At 38.7% G+C, this 20,644-nt stretch overlaps 1 protein-coding gene across 5 annotated transcripts in view; it reads right to left on the bottom strand.

Annotated features, from left to right (window-relative positions):
• Nucleotides 1-2,086: 2,086 nt before the first annotated feature.
• Nucleotides 2,087-20,644, bottom strand: part of DCAF6 (DDB1 and CUL4 associated factor 6) — an 85,279-nt gene continuing 66,721 nt past the window's right edge. For 3 of the 5 annotated variants that reach the window (XM_080612054.1, XM_080612056.1, XM_080612057.1), the window contains 5 exons: nt 16,969-17,107; nt 8,449-8,605; nt 6,806-6,894; nt 4,223-4,328; nt 2,087-2,644 (listed from right to left, as the gene is read on the bottom strand). In XM_080612054.1, the coding sequence (XP_080468180.1) occupies nt 2,580-2,644; nt 4,223-4,328; nt 6,806-6,894; nt 8,449-8,605; nt 16,969-17,107 (556 nt within the window). In that variant the 3' untranslated portion in view covers nt 2,087-2,579. Of the gene's footprint in view, nt 2,645-4,222; nt 4,329-6,805; nt 6,895-8,448; nt 8,606-8,643; nt 10,199-14,953; nt 15,547-15,834; nt 17,108-20,644 lie in introns of those variants that run through there. The other 2 variants (XM_080612055.1, XR_013956350.1) reach the window with 2 other exon arrangements.

Here is a 20,644-nt window from a genome sequence, read left to right as displayed (position 1 = left end):
GAATTAAAGCTACTATTTAGACTTCGAATTAATAAGAGACCTTATGGGAATAATGTGCTTACTGGGGAACTCTGAGGGAAAAAAAAAAAGACATTTACAAGAAAGATGCTTTTGTTTTATGTTATCTGCTTTTTGCTGGCAATTACTACAACTAAAGAGAAAGTGGCAGAAGCAGCTTTTTTATTTTTAGACAGACAGACATCCACAATGATGATTTATAAAACTTCTCTAGTGAAGACCAAGGGTATGCTCTCCATTTACTGCCTTGAGAACAGATTTGTTTTCAAAAGGCAAAGGTTAGTAATTTTAAAATAAAGCAAGCAAGCCATGCTTCTGTAGAAACACCATGGTCATTCTTTTTGGAAGCAAATACATCTCAAATATCATCTATAGACGACCTAACTGCATAAAACATTATGTTAGTGTATTTCATTCACAGAACTGCTCAGGACCCCGAGCTGTGGAAGAGGTCCACCATTGCAACAGATGCCCCACAGAACAGAAACACGGCTTTATTCCTCTTACTGCTAACAGCTAAGGTAGAGCAGGCAACCCTACTTTACGTATATGCTAAGTACACTATATATATTTACTGTACTATTCTTTAAAATGTAGTAAAAGGAGTACTCTGTTCTCTTATAATATTTAAGGCTAATTTACACATGACAGTAAAAATACTGCCCAGTGCAGTGCAAGGTTTGAATAGTTTGAATAGTTCTAGACCACTGCATTCCCCCTCCCCAAATAGGTATACAACAAAACCATAAAATAATCTTTTATTTTTTGCTGGTCTGAAAATGCTTGCCCAAAATGTCATGTCATGAGAAAAAACTAATGTTTTGCTCCCTTCTCCAATAAGGCCACTTAGTCCTTCTCATGTCATCAGAAAACACAAGCATCTGCATCAACTATTACTTTCACTCCATACTTAACAACAAACTTGACTTCTTTCACTCCCCCTTGTTCACAGTAGATATGTTCGCAAAAATTTACCGTATTTCCATTCTTTGTTGCACTGACCTCCTCAGTTTTCTGCAACATTCCAGTGTTCCAAGACCTCCACTCTTCTCAGCACACTCTGCCTCCAAAACCTTCTCTCCCCAAGTTTTCTCCTTTCCTAAACTCACTTCACTGGATCACTTTCAAAGCTTCAATACTTTGCTCTTCTTCAGTAATTTCCTACCTTCTCTTTTAAAAAAACCCAAACTAACACCCAGACACCCTATCCATCTCACACTTTTCCTCTCATAATTTTTCCCTTGTCCAAGTATCCTCACTGTTGCTGCCAGCTGAGTTCCATATAATTCTCATTTCTCTTTCCTCACAAATCTCTCCATCTCCTCCAATCCATCTCCATCTGTTTCTGTGGTTTATATCCCTTCCCTGAGTCCTTTCAGCCTGCCTGCATTGTGAATCAGGGTATCAGAATGTTGTGGTAATGTTCTTTTTCATTTAGTGTGGGGAATTCTTTTTGTGGACATAAGCAAAGTTTATGAAGACTGTGATGAATGCACATTTATTGATAGCAGGGTAATGAAGCCTCCTGTACCCTCATCACCTGATTTATAATTCTTCCCAGCATTCTGCAATTTCCAATAGAGCCCCTCAGTGTCTGCCACCCTTGGCAAGAACAGCCGTTAAGCAAAGCTGCTCTTTTCCCTGCTCCTTTCTTTCCTTCACTTCCTCTTCCAAAATACCATCCAAAAAACATATAGAGGAAGGGCAGAGCCCGTAACACTGACTGACCTGCCTTCCTTCCTGAATAAATACTCCTAGGAAGCGATGCACAGGAATTTTCAAATTCATGTTCCTTTGCACTAAACTTTCTCTGCTCTAAATCCAATGAAAATTAAGATGTATCTGCTGTTGTTGCAAAGAATGCATACTCATGGTTCTATTAGTGAAACACACCTATTTCACCAACACTACAGATTCACACATAAAGAATATAAAGTGGCACTATCATAATTCTGATGGAAAGACAATGTAGTGTACGTATGTGTGGGTTGTCCATGGAGATGCAAGAACCAAGAGCCACGGGGGGTCGCAAAGTCACAAAGAATCCCAGTGCTCACTGTAAGAAATAACTGTATTTTTCACTTCACAAACATTATAAGAAAAAATGCACATGAAGGCAGTAATGGTGTTACAGTTACAAGGTGATAAATCAATGGTTGTACAAAATAAAACCAGAAAACTCCTTAAAGCAACCAAATCTTTTAATTAGAAAGCAACAAACATGCAAATGGCAGGTATAGAAATTTATTTGAACCAACTTTATTACTATAATGAAAGTTACTTTAAAACATTGATCCAAGCTCCCACATCTGCAGGTTAAGGAAAATATTGCACTTTGCATCTTCTAGCATCCCTCATACATGCCAAAACATTTTAAAAACATTTTTGCTTATTTTAACTTGCACACTCTCCCAACATCATGCACACAGTCATTCAAAAACAAAAGGTTAGGTTATCCAAAAGCAATACCTCAGAATTGCACTAAAGCTCTGTAAGGAAAAATATAATCAATGTCTTATACAAATTCCATTAATGTCTAGGTGCTTGGACACAACTGCCGGTTACTCTTCATCTTCGTTTTCATTCTCCTGACCAGATCCTTCTGATCTGTCACCTTCCAAACGGTCTGTAAAACACACAGGTTTAGTAAAGAGAACTTCCAAAGTTTTCATTTCTTGGTAAATATTTATAACATGCCATCTCCCTGGGCTGTTACACAATGGACACTGACTGGGAGAAGAAAGACTATATGGACTGACAGCAGAGACTGGGTAGTAATGTTACCACAAGAAAGGAGAACAGGAGAAAAGCTCTAAAGGATTTCCATAAGGCATAAAAGTGAAATTTGTATACAAAAGGAAAAACCTTGTAGCTGCTGAATAGCTGTCAGCACAAGGAAAGGTGAATGCAAGCATAATATTAAAAAGAGATAGTGAATACAAGGGATTGAAACACTGCTCTGGGGAACTGAAACTAGAATAGCTGCAAGTTAGAAATCTGTATACTCCAGAAAACTGGGGAATCACTGTCACTGCATACATCAGAAAAAGTACCTGTTAATGTGAATGTTTACAGAAGGGCAAATACAGAAATGTGTGAGGGAACATGACTGGCTCAAGATCGCTCAAGTTAAGAAATACTTCACCCAGCCATAACACAGATTTTAGCTGAAACTATTTTAACTCAAGCATTGGGCAGTTCTTTGAATATTTTACTCCATAGAACTCATAACAAATGAAAACCCAAACTTACATATTCAGTTACAGCAGTGGTGAGGCATAGCACTGGGCTGGATACAGTGTCATCTTCCTGGCTCTCTTATTCTCACAGATCAGCAAGAGGTGAAAGCAGAGCAGCAGCTGCTACCAGGAAGAGCTTCCTTCCTGCCTTATCACTATAAGCCCACTGCCCTGCTAAGCCAGTGCCAGAGTCCCCATATTTAGTATCTACAGTCACTTTCACCTTCATCTACACTTCTGTTAGGTTTCCACCCCACATGTCACACCAACGTCCTAAAACTTAATCTCCTTGCTTCCTACCCAGTATGATGTCTCTCCATTCTCCTACATCTTCATTTTCACTGCAATTAACTTTGCCAGCATTAACATCCAGGAACATCAGTTCCCAACAATGACTTTCCATGCAATCCCTCAAACCACCAGTTTCAGCCCTGGGGAACTGCCCTTTCGCTGAAGGGACAGCCTAGCACCTGCTGCCCCAGAACATCTGCCAGCAGCCTCATTAATATCTCCCCCAGTCTTGTATCTTGAACCTCTCCTTCAACCCTAGACAATTCCAAGTCCACAATGACAGTCAGTTTATCTTGCAGCTCATTCCAGTCATCCCCAATAGCTTTCCAATCACACAGCACTCACTATAAGAATCATTCTTTAGTAAAGGGAGTATTTTTCAACATCTAATTAGTACTACATTACAAATAAGCTATTTCAGGGTGGATAGTATGGTAACATCTAAATATATATTTTGTTCTTTTCTTGCTCTTTAAGGTAAAAAAGAACAGCTGCAAAAATGTTGCAAGTCTCACGCTAAAGAAGCAATTCCTAAGCACTTCCATTAAGAGACCCTTGAATCTTCTCACCAACCCCAAGTATAGCCCCAGACAGCTGAAGATCTTGATGGTTTGCCAATCCATCTGCTATTTCCTAGACCAATGTGGTGGACAGGCTCTTCAGAAGCCTCTCACCTGCTCTTATATGATTCAATGAAGCCAACATCCGTAACATAAAAGAAGCTGGAACAGTAATAGTGTTTCTGGTCTCTTCCAGCATTAATTCATTACGTGTTATAACCTGGAGGCAGAGAAGGGATACAAACAGCATCAAAAATAAACACAACATTGTACCGCAACAATATGGGTTTGTAGATACAATGTTCCTATGCAAAAGGCATTTACAGAGTCCAAAATTACAATAAGGGAGCAATATTTTAATAACTGTTACTAAATTGCAGTTACACCAATTGTATGTGGTAAGAAAAGTCAGACAGTGGACTGCCTACAGATATCTAACTGTCTATCTAAAGAATGTTCTAGTAAGATCCTCATTCTGTTGTCCATATGCATGCTAGATGAGCAACTGAGAAAAACTTTTGGAAATGAGACCTTGCAAGAAATGAAGAGGATTGATGAGAGAAAAAGCTGTTACAGATGGCAACTACTGTACAGAAAAAAGTTCTAGCACCGTCTCTGGCCAAGGATGTGGGAAGGAAAAGAGATGAGGTTACCCTAAACTCCTGCCTTCATGCTGCTTGAAACTTCTGGAGAAAATCCACAGAACACAAGCAAATTCTTTATTCTAGTTCAGGAAGATTCTTCAGCTCCATAATTCTTTCTAAACAGTTCTACTATCTGCCTCTAAATGACTTGAAAAAGCCAGCTCCTTCTACCTTAGTTTCAAGGTAAAAAATCCACTAACCAATACTTCAAGCTCTTTTGCCTCAGTTCCTTCCTTGTGGTACTTCCTTGCCATCCTTCTTGCTTTCTCATTAAGTTTGATTCCCACACTTCAGCTTGCCTCTCACCTTTAAGGCTACCTTCTTTTCCTGTCACTAAGTATAAAATTTTTTAGGTGGAGACAAGTTCTGATTATTATTCAGTCCTTCCTCCCAGATCAGTTGCTGTAAGGTGGGAAAATAATGCATTTCTTTACCTCCCTGAGACTCCTTCTCAGGCCTCTTCCTTTTGTGAGGAACATGTTCTTGCAAATGTCTGCAGTGGCCTTCTCCTGGCCAAATCAAAGCACCTGTTTTCTGTCATTCTTCTCTGCTTACTAGGCAATTTGCACAGCTGATCACTCCCTAAACAGAGCAAACTGAGAAGACAGCAGGCTGCAAATTTTTCCTCTTTCACCTCCTATTTCTCCAGTGCACTGACAACTTGCTTCTGATGCTTTTTCTCTATTAAGAGATTTGTTCCCATCCCCACTGTCTTTTCCTATTCACTGAAGTCATGGCCTCTTCTCAATTTTAATTACGGTTGTGTATCTATACTGTATCTATACTCAAGCACAATGCTTTCTCCCTAAACCTTTTCTTCTATGAAAAGTTCAGTTTAAGAATTGGACACTTACTCTAGCCAAATGTAACATGGTGAAAACTATTTTATTTCTATGAAACTCTCTTGTCTTTTACATAGCTATTTCAATACAAGGATTAAATTAAAAAACAAAAACTATATAAAATTACAAACCATACTGTGGCCAAATCGTTTGAAAGTTCTACATCTTTTAATTAAAAAATAATTACATCTCTAAATAATTTGTTATTATTAAAAATTATGTTTTACAAAGATCAGTGAAACAATTGCTTTAAGCACATATTTATGTTTAGCAATATTTCTAACTAACTCCCAAAGGCTCCAAAACATGTCATAGATTAAAACTATCATACAATATACAAAGAAGTATCACTTCACTCAGTGTTACTACTATTAAAATAATGGCGAATGTTCAAAACTCACAAGTTGGGGGGAGGTCAGGGGAATATGGTTGCTTGTGGCTAAGGGTTCTGGGTTTCTGTTTGTTTTAAATATATATAGTGCTAATACAGAGAAATAATAATTTAAAAAACCTAGTCTACTATATACCCTGCTGTCCAAGAGATTGCACAAATAAAACACCCCAACCAAACAACCCCACAGCCAAATTTGCCCCAATATATAACTTACAGAAAATCATCTAACATTTTAATAGATTGTTATGTAAATCACTAAAATGTGATTATTCAGCAGTCAACTATAAGTTCACTGTAGGCTTTATACACTGTTATTGCTTAAAGAGTATGAAAATTATGTGTTACATATGGACTGTTATAATTGATTTGGCTTGCAATGTTTGCTTTATTCCATGAAGTTCTCAAGTTGCAACCTTAACCGTATGTCACAGAATATTTACTGGGATTGATTTTTGCATTCCCTGTTCTTCTGTATATACCAACCACTGTATTTCCTTCAGATAATTTGTTTGTTTAAAGACAGGCACTACCTTAGTTTCTCAGTTCCTGCCAGTTTCCCTTCTATATTTGACTGTTCATACTTTTTCCAACTTCTTTCACGTATATAATACCAGATCATATCGTATAATTTCTAGGAGAGTTAACGAAATATTGCCAATGATAGGAAAGTTAGCTATTATAAAGGGCAGCTTTTTATTTGTAGCTCATTTGTTGAACATTAAAAACTTTGTTAATTCAATGTGAGTTATTTGCACCAAATGCTTTTATAGAACTGGAAGATTCAACATTACTGTGAAAAAGGAGAAAATGTTCTTACCTCATCCGCAAGTTTTCTGTTAAAAATCTTGGATTCTTCCAGTGGTGACCAAATTTTTATATCATAATCAATACCTGAAGAGGCCAGAACTAGAAGTAATAGTAATTCTGTATTAAATGTGTGATGCCTTTACCAGTATTTTCTGCACTTAATTGGAGTTGAAGAAAAATACTTTCCTTGAAGCATTTACTTGCAAATGTCATTTCCAGTGTTGAACATACATAACAGCTACATAATTACTACTTCTCTGTATAAGATCTGAACCACAGGTTATACACAGTACATTTTTTAATATATATATAAGAAGAAAACACAAACAGCAAGAACATTCTGTTTTAAATAAAAAGTGCACCAGAATACAAATAAGATAGGAGCAGAAAGTAAGAACAAACCTTCCTACCACTACTAATATAATTCTGCTGACAGCCTGATAAATATATGCATTAATAACAAAGCCTTAGAATTTGTAGACCCAGAAGCAAAGACAGAAGCGAGAATTTCAAATGTGTTTTGGTATTTGACAATTTCAGCGTATTTTTTGTAAACTTATTTTATATTCAAATATAAAAAAAGCAATGGATGCTCTTATAACCAACTTGTTAAAATATGAAAAAAAAGGAGGTGCAGAACATTCTCTAGATCATTGCACAGAACAGCTACAAAAGTAAAAATTCCATAGGAAGTTCTCAGGATCTGGAAAACTCTACAAGATTAACTGTCCTACAAGAAGGATGACCTCTTCATTGCATTTTCAGTGTGTGACAGGAAGACAGTTGCACTCCATCAAGAATACAGGGCATTTGAAATGTACTTCCAAAAGAAGTCTTGAATCGAGGACAAGCGTTCAACCTAGCCACACATGCTGAACATGTACAGGAACACAATTTCAATTAAGCATTTAAAAGTTCACAGCTTATGCAATGCAGGGCAGTATACCATGTTTCCACAAATTGCCTGAAAAGCCCCATCCTCTTCTGGTATTATTATAACAACTTTATTTGCTTATTTATTTATGGCTGACTGTTACTTTACAGCTATGTAAGCTATGGAAAAAGGAAATAACATGAATACTTTGACTGTGTCAGAAACTGGAGAATGGTTCAGATTTTCCATCTACAAGTCAGATGATACACATTTCCTTCTACTACTTTGATCCTTTTTCCCCCCCATTAAATATTTTTCTGTAAGTACAAATTAATAGATTTCTATGACTTTTATTTATTCTTCTAATCTCATGAAGCCAATGAGACTGAGACACCTACTTAATTTTTTGAATAGAGCCAAGTAGAGATGAGATTCCAGTATCAATTCCCAAAGTGTTTCTGGCATTTCAGTGACCCTATACTTCCCTCATTAGTGTAATGGAAAACATTTAATGGACTGAGGGGAGAAATGGGAGATTCCTCTTATTACATCTTCACTTCTTTTAAATGCTGTGTCGGTAACATTGTCATTCCAAGTCATTACTGAGTAAGGGCCAAAGGTCATTAGTAAAAGACAAAATTAAAAGCAGTATTATCTAATTTATGTGGGAAAAAAGAACAACAGTTCATTAATCATTACAATCCTCTATTGACCAAAGAATTTAAACTGAGATTTTAAAATGCTTTACTACTGATAAGCTGAACATGAAATTATCTTACTTGGGTCAAACGGATGAGGCTGAAGACAGTTCACCACATGATTATCAGCTTCCAGCAGCATGAGATGTTCAGCAGTATGTCGATCCCATATGAAAATATGGCCACAGTCTGAACCACTCATGACAAAGTTAGATCCCCAAAAATTGGCTTCTTTTATCTGCAGTAAAAATGAAAATTATAAGGCTATCTAGTGGAAAGCACATCAAAGAGTATACTCCCATTTCTGCAGTAACACTAGCTCTGAAGTAAGAGCTCGACATCTGCAAAAACAACATCTAAGAAAATTTAAAGGATACATTTACTAAATAATTATCAAAAAAGATAATCCAGAAGGTTATAGATCTCCACAGCAAAGTGGCTGCTAAAAATAAAAAGGAAGTGTTGGGACAGACTGAAGTTTGGAAATAAATGACAGCAGATTTGTCACTTTCCAAAGTGAAAGAAATGACACTGGAGACAGAGGTGTGTGAAACAGCTTTTGGGAGGAGTTTGGTAAGTTAACGTGTGTGACGGGTTAATCACTGGTGGGCATTTTCCATTTAGAGTGAAAGAGGACATGAGACAGAGGTTTATGAGCTTCGGGGGGGTGGGGTGGGGTGTGTGCACTGGGAATTAAAGTTATAAGCCACTGAACAAGGAAGGCATCCAGGTAGAAGTGACCCTTCAGCTTCAATTATTACAGTAATCATAGATGAAAGTAGAAGCATCTCTCCCTGTAAATAGAACAAATAATACCATCATTTTCTTGACACAGCAATGATGCATTCTATTCTATATAGTTGTTCTTATCATTACTTCATTGAGGTATTCAAGCACCTTTGCAAAATGTTTGAAATGATATGGCTAACTTTTGTCACATATCGGTAATGTTCCCATACTATCAGCAAAGAGTACATGTAATACATGGCCAACATGGACTTTTTTAATACACATGTTGCTGCGCATAAATATAGAGAGCGAGGTAAAGCCTATCTTGCAAAGGCAGTGAGTTGTTGGAGGGCCTACTGTTAACAATGAATGTCATCTTAAGCCAGTTTATGGAATTTTACTTTGCACTGATCTGACTAGCATCACACAAATTATATTAGTTTTTAAATCACCCATCAGAAATTATAATTGGATTATCTTTGGGTTTGGCCTACAGCTAACTCATCTAACTATTATGTTATTTATCACAGGGTAATTTGACCCTGGATTATAATCAAATTAATTAAAACATTCAAGGAAGACTTCTCTTACTGGAAAACTGTCCATTTGAACATCTGTACATCTTACATTTGAAGGAAGAAATTGTACACCTCTGAAAATGACATGGTAATAATTTTTATTAAAAAGATGCATAAATTACTCAAGAATTTTTCATAAACTGGAACAGATGGGAGGAATATCACAAACATGGCATTGCAAGTTTGGATATCTATTTGTAAGTGAACACAACTGGGCCATTGACTGAAGGGTATTGAAGAAAGATCCATGGTCCTTCAGAAGGCTTCCAGAAAACCAGCCACCTCAGACCACAACTGTATAGTTTGTCAGTGAAATAACACAGACAACCTGCAGTTGGGCTTTTCCCTTCTGGCAGCTTCTCCAGGAAGACGACAGCACTAAGGGAGGCTGATGGAAAGCCTTCTTTGGTGCAGTCAAACCGTCTCAGGACAGACGGCAAAGGCTTCCTGTCACATTCTGCCTTTCTTTCCCTGCCACCAACGCAAGTCTTCTCTTCATCCAATGAAGAGAGGAACAACATCATCTGTGTAAAAGGAAAAGAGGGGGGTTTAGGGAACAGTGTGCTCATGCTTTAGGCTAGTATACTAAATGAAGATTTATTAAATCATCTATTTCCCTTCTGTGAAATGCTATAATTCAGTAGGTATTTAAACCTACTCTCTTAAGTGTCACAAATATTCATAGTCTCATCTGTATATGCATTTGCTAACTACACTGTGAACACTTCTCTACTGAAGTAACCATCCCTTCCCTCAAACTGGCTAGACTGTCTTGTCCCCGCCTCTGAGAACAGAATAGCAGACATAGTCAATGACAAGATAGCTAACTTGACAAAGTCTCTGGGAGAAAAGCATATCAATAAATCTGAAACTTTTTCTTTCCATCCTTCTCCCCAAAACATGGTATTGTCATAGGATTATGAGAATAATGTATTATCTGATAATCATTTACACATGTTACTTATATTTTTTATGGATTCATATATTATTTATATTAGAACACACTATTTTAATTTCTTAGATGTTATTTATAAATAATTTATTTGTGTAGTAAATGCTGCATTATTTATTAATTGTGTGTTTAATAATTCAGTGTGAAAACCCAGACTCCTTGAGTATTTCAAAGATCTGCATGAGTTTTGGAACTGAAGGTAGCTGAAGCAGTGTGTCCTATGAAACAGAGTAAAATTACAGTGAAAATGATCATATAAAAGACAGAGAAATGGCAGGCCAGAAAAAGTGGCAGTATCTATCTGCTTGAAATATAATGTTGGTATTATTCCACACCCGCTACATTTGAGATACCCTTTTGATTACAGCCTGAAATAATGTGGCTTATTTAATTTCTATGCCCCAAAAAGCCACCCTTGAATATTTATTTCAAAAACAACTATTAAGTTTGTTAAATGTAATCTTTCCATGCCAAGATATCTCTTGCCCTCTCTTCTTAGAAAGATGTAACTCGAATGATTAGTCTCAGCAAAGAAGAATAGATGACTTCCTTCACTAATGACTACAATCTTCTTCAGAAATAATTTGATTTTACTCAGAGTAGGACATAAAAATAGCCATTGTTAAGCTGTTTTAAAAGAGGAACAGACTAAATAGCAGTATCTTTCTCCATTGCTGTCTTATATCATCTACAGGGTGAGAGGCTAGATGAAGTGGCAGAGGGAGGAAGCACATTGCTTCAAGAACCATCAAAACTCAGTCCAAAATATGAGCTGAAAGCTCCATAAAAGTCTGATATTTGTGCTGGAGAAAAGAGTTTGGAAGTTAAAAATGTAATCCTACACACAAGATTACACTTCACACAGTTACCAGTACCTCTTACAAAAGGTAATGGCAAAAAAAGAGATACCTATGTGAACAGAAATCTCCTATGCAGCAGCTTTCATAGAACACACAGATGACGGGCAATGTTCGAAGTTTAGCATGAAGTAAGTTCCTAATCTTTGGTATTTAAGAATACCAAATTTACGCCATTTAAGATGGCTCCTACGACTGGAGTGTTGGAATGGAAGGTTACAGGCTCTTTAGAAAAGATAGGCCTGGCAGGCGGGGAGAGGGCGTTGCTATTTATGTTAGGGATAGGCTGGAGAGTATGGAACTCTGGGGACAGGTGAGCAGTCGACAGAGAGTTTGTGGGTCAGGGTTAAAGGCAGAGCAGCGATGGGGGACATTACTGTGGGGATCTGTTACAGACTGCCTGATCAAGAGGAATCTGTGGATGAAGTGCTCTATAGGCAGATAGGAACAGCCTCACGCTCACAGGCCCTTGTTCTCTTGTTCTCATGGGACGCTTCAACCACCCTGACTTCTGTTCGAGTGACGGTACGGCCCGGCACAAGCAATCCAGGAGGTTCTTCGATTGTGTGGAAGACAACTTTCTTCTGCAAGTAATAGAGGAGCCGACAAGGAGAGGTGCTATGCTTGACCTCGTGCTCACCAACAGGGAAGGGCTGGTTGGAAATGTGACGCTCCAGGGCAGCCTTGGTTGCAGTGACCATGAGATGGTTGAATTCGAGATCCTTGGGACAGTGAGAAGAGCGTGCAGCAAGCTCACTGCCCTGGACTTCAAGAGAGCAGACTTTCGCCTCTTCAGGAGCCTGCTTAGTAAGGTTCCATGGGATACAGCCCTAGAGGGCAGGGGGGCCCAAGACTGTTGGTTGTTATTCAAGGATCACGTGCTCCAAGCTCAGGAGTGTTGCATCCCAACTAGAAGGAAGTGCAGCAGGAGGGGCAGGAGACCTTCTTGGATGGATAAGGAGCTGCTCAGGAAAATTCAAAGGAAAAAAGAGGCTTACAGAAGGTGGAAGCAGGGACAGGCGGCCTGGGAAGAATACAGGGATGCTGTCCGGGAAGCTAGGGACCAGGTGAGGAAGGCTAAGGCCCAGTTAGAATTAAACTTGGCTAGGGATGTTAAGGATAACAGGAAGGGATTCTATAGGTACGTAGCGAGTAAAAGGCAGACTAGGGACAATGTAGGCCCCCTCCAGAAGATATCGGGAGAACTGGCTACCCGGGATTTGGAGAAGGCTGAGGTTCTTTGCCTCAGTCTTCACTGGCAAAGTCTCTGAACTCACCACCCAAGTCCTGGAAGGCGGACGCAGGGACTGTGAGAATGAAGACCCTAGGCCCACTGTAGGAGAGGATCTGGTTCGAGACCATCTTAAAAACCTAAATGTACACAAGTCCATGGGTCCTGAAGGAGCTGGTGAATGAAGCTGCTAAGACACTGTCCATCATATTTGAAAAATCATGGCAGTCAGGTGAAGTTCCCAACGACTGGAAGAAGGGAAATATAACCCCCATTTTCAAGAAGGGGAAAATGGATGACCCGGGGAATTACAGTCCAGTCAGTCTCACCTCTGTGCCTGGCAAAATCTTGGAGCAGATTCTCCTGGAAGACATGCTAAGGCACATGAAAAACAAGGAGGCGGTTGGTGACAGCCAGCATGGCTTCACTAAGGGGAAATCCTGCCTGACCAATTTGGTGGCCTTCTATGATGGGGCTAGGAAACTGATGGACAGGGCAGAGCACTTGACGTCATCTACCTGGACTTGTGCAAGGCGTTTGACACTGTCCCACATGACATCCTTGTCTCTAAATTGGAGAGACATCAATTTGATGGGTGGAACACTTGGTGGATAAAGAACTGGCTGGATGGCCGCACCCAAAGAGTTGTGGTCAATGGCTCGATGTCCGGCTGGAGACCAGTAATGAGTGGTGTCCCTCAGGGATCGGTGTTGGGACTGGTCTTGTTCAACATCTTTGTCAGTGACATGGACAGTGGGATTGAGTGCGCCCTCAGCAAGTTTGCCGATGACACCAAGCTGTGTGGTTTGGTTGATACGCCAGAGGGAAGGGATGCCATCCAGAGGGACCTCGACATGCTTGTGAGGTGGGCTGATGCCAACCTTATGAAGTTTAACCATGCCAAGTGCAAGGTCATACAGCTGGGTCGGAGCAATCCCAGGCACAGCTACAGGTTTGGCAGAGAAGAGATTCAGAGCAGCCCTGCGGAGAGACTTGGGGGTGTTGGTCGATGAAAAAATGAACATGAGCCGGCAGTGTGCACTCGCAGCCCAGAAAGCCAACCATATCCTGGGCTGCATCAAAAGGAGCGTGACCAGCAGGTCGAAGGAGGTGATCCTGCCCCTCTACTCTGCTCTCGTGAGACCTCACTTGGAGTATTGTGTGCAGTTCTGGTGTCCTCAACACAGAAAGGACATGGAACTGTTGGAACAAGTCCAGAGGAGGGCCACGAGGATGATAAGGGGATTGGAGCACCTCCCCTATGAAGAAAGGCTGAGAAAGTTGGGGCTGTTCAGCCTGGAGAAGAGAAGGCTGCCTGGAGACCTCATAGCAGGCTTCCAGTATCTGAAGGGGGCCTACAAGGATGCTGGGGATGGACTATTCATCAGGGACTGTAGTGACAGGACAAGGGGTAACGGGTTCAAACTTAAACAGGGGAAGTTTAGATTGGATGTAAGGAAGAAATTCTTTACTGAGAGGGTCGTGAGGCACTGGAATGGGTTGCCCAGGGAAGTTGTGAATGCTCCATCCTTGGCGGTGTTCAAGGCCAGGCTGGATGAGGCCTTGGGTGACATGGTTCAGTGTGGGGTGTCCCTGCCCATGGCAGGGGGGTTGGAACTAGATGATCTCAAGGTCCTTTCCAACCCTAACTCTTCTATGATTCTATGATTCTATAATATCTCCGGCATAAGGGAGAGAATTGAGTTTGAAACCATTTACACAGAACTCTACTATGGAATTATTTCCAAAGCAACACATCATAATACAGCTCTAAAGAGGACAGCACCTGCATCCTTATCTTTCTTTCTGCACAGTTTTCTCAGTAAATGCACTGAAGAAAAGGACAGAGACATTGGCTTGCTCTGTGCTTTGCCCCAGCTATCTTGATTTAAAAATCATCATGATAAAGAATCATATTATTAAGCATATTATTAATCCTTACTGCTGTTAACATATGTACTTTATTTCCAGCATGAGTGTGCCCAGTTTTAAATTTCAGGCTTGCTAGATTTTTGTCTATAGAAAATACGCGCCAATGATTGCAGTCAGTGCAATAAAGTCATCCTGAAGTCTAAAAATAAGCCAGAGAAACTGCATTCCTGATTCTGTAGTGAAAGACGTGTTTCCAATATACTCATCTTTCGGCAGCTTTGTCTTACAGCTCCTCTTAGTGAATATTTTTCATTATCCTATTAGAAGTATATCAAAAATATCTCTAATGATAAATAAGTTTATATTTTAGTTCGCAATTACAACTTTTTCCTGCTTCCTTTTTATTATCTTACATACCTACTGATTTTACATTTCTAATATTCATAAAACCTAATTTTAGCACCACGTAAATAAACAGATTTGAAACTACATTTTAAAATTTTGTTTTCAAGCTCATATACACACTTCTACTATATGCATACACCACTTATGCCGTTTATTCATTACACAAAGATGCTCTATTGAAGAAAAGTTTCTTCAAAGTCAACATTTTAAAAGGGGGATTTGAGGTGAGCAGAATAGAGGAAGAATAGTGCATATATGAAAGGAAGTAAGACTAAGATTGCAGGGCATAATAGTGAGGAAGAGACAAACAACCAAAGGCACATGGCAAAAGATGAATTCTGAAGAAAAAGGAAGTTTGGGCTCACAAAAGCATTTTTTACCTCCAAGAGAAACAGGAAATATCACTCCCCATCATTCCCCACTAGGAACACACTCCCTGCTGCCACACTCCCAGGTCTGGTTCATGAAAATCCAGTAACACCCAGGAATCTAATGACATCATTTGAGTGGTTAAATATGAAGGATCTGTGTGATGAACAGGAAAACATTCCAACCCTGCCAATGGTGCAAGGAAACATCAATGCGTGCTACTTAGCTTTTGCTTTCTGACAATGTAAGAATGACATTTTAAATATGTTTATTTAAAAAACTGTAAGAGTGCAAAATTAAGTTCTCAAAAGTACCAGAATTAATCAATTTGTCTGCAGTACCTTAATTCACTCTCCATATCTGTATGCATTAAAATAGTTCATGTAATTGAAAATTTATCCCTGGGCTGCTTAGGTGTGTAGGAGACAACACCTCTCTAAGCTGTCTCCTTCACAAATTTAAAAAGAGAAATACCATCAGGCCTTGCCTTGCAGGAGAGGGCATCGATCAAAAGGAAGTTTGTCACCACAGAAACCAACAGGCAAAATTCCATTGTTTTTCATTGTGTGTGTTCCTTGTCATAGGTGCTCATGTGAAACAAAGGCAAAAACACCAACCCACATCCCAAAGAAACCAAACAACAAAATTAGTGACGTAATCTGTGTAACAACACATATGCAGATGCAGGCTGAATTAAGACCACTTGGGCAAGCTTAGTCTTAATATCTCTTAACTACAAGGTGCTTCATGCTATGACTTCTAAGCTAATTGCAAACCTCTGTCATTAATAAAAGTTTATTCTAAGTCTGTTGCTTATGTAGACTGAAATAGACATTTACTGAAGCATTCTTCTCAGTGTCATCAAAGCCATTCAAGCAAACTCTAGAAAACAGCTTTTGCAGGTAGAGGGAACATCTTAGAACATCTGCAAAATAATACACCTGCTGCTTCTACAAAATACTACCTAGTACTCAGAACATCATCTTCAAAATACTGTAAAAAGTGAAAAAAGAAATGGCAAGGAAAACAGCATTTGCTTCTCATGCACCATAGCTTTACAAACACAGTAACTATTTTCCTTAAAATACAGCATTTTGTATGAAAAAGAGTATCTAGTAGTTAGATTATGATCTAGTGACTAGCACTACTTTCTTTTTATATAATTCAGAGATGTCAAGGCTCTTAAAAACTGTGATTTAATCCTCACTTTGCCTTCCAAGCTGTTCAAAATCATTATTTAATCTTTAATGTTAAAGAGCTTGTAAGGCAAAGTGAGGATTAAATCATAATTTTGAAGGCAGGCACATTTTATACCACTGAAGACGACAGACAAAATGAAAAAGAAGTTAAGAAAAATACCAAAGTTTTCAAAGGAAGTTAAGGGAAGAGAGTCTTAAACCCAAGGAAACTTAAATGCCTAGCATGGTGACACATAAGTCACACTAATTTTAATTTTCATTTAGAGCAAGCTGTGTGGCTTCCAACTGAATATAAAAGAATAAAGTGCTTGTGATACATTACAGCATCCTTTTTGGCAAGCATGTGGCAGCTACACTGATTCAGACCATAAAATCTCCTGAGTTCCCAAAACAGACAAAGAGTTTGTACCATTGTTCGGGAGTTCCGATGACCTTTATAAACCATCTTTATTAAAGGACGTCTAATATTCAATGTTTCCAGTTCTTCCATTTCTTTTCTTTCTTTCCTTCTCCTGAAGAGCTCCTGAATGCGGGCAACAGCAGATCGTCTAAAAATTGCAGACAGAGAACACTACTGAGAGTCCATCTCTATAAACACTGAAATGGGCTATCAAGAAAGACTTTAACATAATAATTAAGCACTCAAACACAGTATCCATAAGTTTGGAACAGACATAAACATTATCCCAAATGTAAAATTACAGACTAACTTTTTCCATCCTGGCTTCGAACAAGAATAGCATGCAAGACAGGGGTGTGTCAAGTGATGCCAGATTTTATTCCCCCTCTGAAGAACAAACTTCAGCTATTGGCAAAATTCACATGTTATTTTATTCTTCAGTGCAGGAGATATCCTCCAACCATAATGAGGTAACAAAATTTTGAAGCGAAAAATCTATGCCAAAACAGAAGTTGTAAAAATTTAAAGTTATTAAGGATCTAGTGCACCTTCCAGTGTGATTTGGTTTTTCCCAAAAATTCTGTTACATGTATTTCTGTTCATTATTTCTATATGACAAGACTCAAGATTTAGACAGCTTTAAAAAAGTTCTACTAAGAAAAGAGATGATTTGAGATAAATTATGATAGCAACTATCCTATACATTAGCAGTGAGGGATACAGCTGAAGACTTCCCAGCATAACAAAATAAAAATAGCTAAATTGTCTATTTAGTTTTGTGAGTGTTTAATTCCAGGAATCTACTTTTTGAATTATCTATGAAAAGACCTTGGCGCCAAATTTTTCCTGTTTATCTCTTAAATTTGCAGATCCCCCCTTATTCCAGCTGTAACCAAACTATCACATCCCAGCACCAGCACCTAACTCTTTTATTCTTTTATTGCATGTCAGGGTTGCACAGAAGATCCTGAACACAGTCCAAGGGGAATGTCACTCTCAAGAAGGAGCAAGTACAGATTTTAGCAGGATGCAAGGATACAAACTTTTACAGGAATTTATATGATCCTGAAAAGTAAACTTAGCCAAAACTGAATAGATGTGCAACCTCAGTACACTGCTACCAGAAAGCTAGTAAACTGAATTTGTCTACAAGTAATGTGGTATGGTGTTTTAGCCACTGATCCTGGGGACTCTTGCAGTAAGTCCTCTTTTCCAGAAAAAAAACCCCCACCAGATCCATCTCATACCTAATTCTCCCAGCCAGTGGTCTGCTTATATTTTTGTTTCATTTTTGTCATAGGAGAAAGTTGGACCAAAAAATATTAAGGTAAAGTGTTATCCTACAGCTAGGCAGAGAAGGAAAATTAATGCAAATTAATATATATTTATATTAATATATATATTTAAAATTATATTTTAAGTCATTAATATATATATTTTAAGTCATTAATATATATTTAAAAAAAACCAAAAAGCAAAAACCAAACAAACCACAAACTGACCACACTACTGTGCTTTAAAGATCACATAATTATTCTCTTCTTCAGTTTACTTCTATGTGAAGGAAAAAGAAAGGTGGCATTTATATGATACGACTACATAACACACAAACTTTAAGCAATTATTTGTACATTTTGCACTTGCTTTTAGAAAGCAAGTTTTTGCACTTGCTCTTAGAAAAAATGGTTTGTGTGAGAAAGTAAAAGCAAGAAGCATGCGATATGAACTATTCTCCTACCAACCCCATCAGTGATCACACAGCTTTGGGAACAACGCATACAGCTTTTCAGCACAGTAAGATCCTTTGACCCTTTTGGTTTCAGAGCATGCCTGCTAGCCTTACACTTATCTATGATTGCTACTTGTATTTTAAGTGTATTTATCCACATTAATTACATAATAAAATATGTGCAGTGAAGAAGCCAAGAAGTTAAACATCATTAGGATTGACAAAGCAGTAGACTTGTCTAGCTCTTTCAGAAGAGTTACTTGCTAGATAGCAGTAATAAATCTTGGGATTACAAGATGGCATTAAAGTAACTAATTGGTAACCCAATGTCATTTCTGGCATAATTTTTCATCTAAGCATCTCTAGTAAAATTAATCTCCTCCTTTAAATCCCCTTAGGCTTGAATACAGATATTCAAAAAACCCTCAGCAGTGAGAATCATGCATTTTTAAATAAAAGTAGAAGCACAAAGCAACTTCTGGTAAAAACTATCTACTGAGTAAACTCAGCTGTGAATCTGAAATCCTGATTTGGGGTCTTATTTTAAAAGGCATGAAGAGATTTATATTTAGTTACCTTGTAAAGTCAATGATTACCTTCAACAGGAGAATGAAGCCAAACACACATATAGCTGATATATTATCATATAACTGTGAAACTGTTCTGAGGCACTCTAGTAACACACTGCTAAGGGCAGGAACCTGGCAGACGCAAGTCTTCTCCAGAAAATACAAATATAAGCCCAATCTAATGACATTTCAGAACAAAGAACATTACAGGAAAAAGGATCCTCTCTGAGAATTACAACTTTTGCGTAACTACAGATTTCCGATGCTTTTTTTTAAGTCACACACACACACAAAAAAAAGGCAACCCAAAAAACACCCACAACAGTTAAGAAATCCAACATATTTGGTTTTGTGGCTTTTTAATTTTCATTTGTATTTATGATAAGCAATTGCTGTCTCTGCCAACATAAGCTAAGATAGTAGACTAATCACCTGAAGCATCAAGTAGATAACAGAAGCACACCAGGCAGTCTGTACTGTTCCGAAGTTCAGCCTAACTTAAGCCTGACTGTGAGCTGCTGCTTCTCTTCCAAATTGCATACTCTTCCAAGCATGGAATGCCAAATAATGAAATTTATGCACTCCTCAGGCAACTCCATCAATTGATATAGTTGCATTATGTATTCATACATAATGAAATGTTTAAATTAAGCCTTAGATAAATAGAATAGGGATTTACAAGTGATGCCATTATATTATTTCAACTAAACACAGGTTCAAAAAACCACAACAAAACAAACAACCCCACAAAATCCCTGTGATGCAGGCTGATCTGCAGCTATGAGTGACCTGGGTTCAGCAGTAGCAGTAATTTTTCTCCTTCTTAGTAGCTGGTTTAGTGCTGTGGTTTTGACTTTTGGCCTGGGAACAGCGCTGATAACACCGATGTTTTTAGTTGCTGCTAAGTCATGTTTACTCTGACCAAGGACTTTGTGAGTATCACACTCTGCCAGGTAGGAGGGGAAGCCAGGAGGAAGCAGAGACAGGACACCTGACCCAAACTAACCAAAGAGGTATTCCATACCACAGCACGTCATGCACAGGATGTAGAACTGGGGGCAGTTACCTGGAAGGGCTAGATCACTGCTCGGATGGGCTGGGTATCGGTCAGCAGGTGGTGAGCGGTTGTATTCTCTACCCTTGTTATTTCCCTTATTACTGGTGGTAGCAGTAGTGATTTGTGTTGTACCTTAGTTACTGGACTGTTCTTATCTCAACCCATGGGAGTTACATTCTTTCGATTCTCCTCCCCATCCCTCCGGGAGCAGGGCGGGGAGGAAGGGAGGGAGTGAGAGGGAGGCTGTGTGACTGGGCTTAAGCCACGACAGAGAGAAATGGAAAAAAATGTAAACATGTAAGGTAAGCCTTAAAAAAATTGACATGTAAG

This window comes from Psittacula echo (assembly GCF_963264785.1).
Source record: "Psittacula echo genome assembly, chromosome: 3".
NCBI lineage: Eukaryota > Metazoa > Chordata > Aves > Psittaciformes > Psittacidae > Psittacula > Psittacula echo.
Note: the sequence above shows the minus strand (reverse complement) of the source record. Positions and strands in the feature narration are given on the sequence as shown.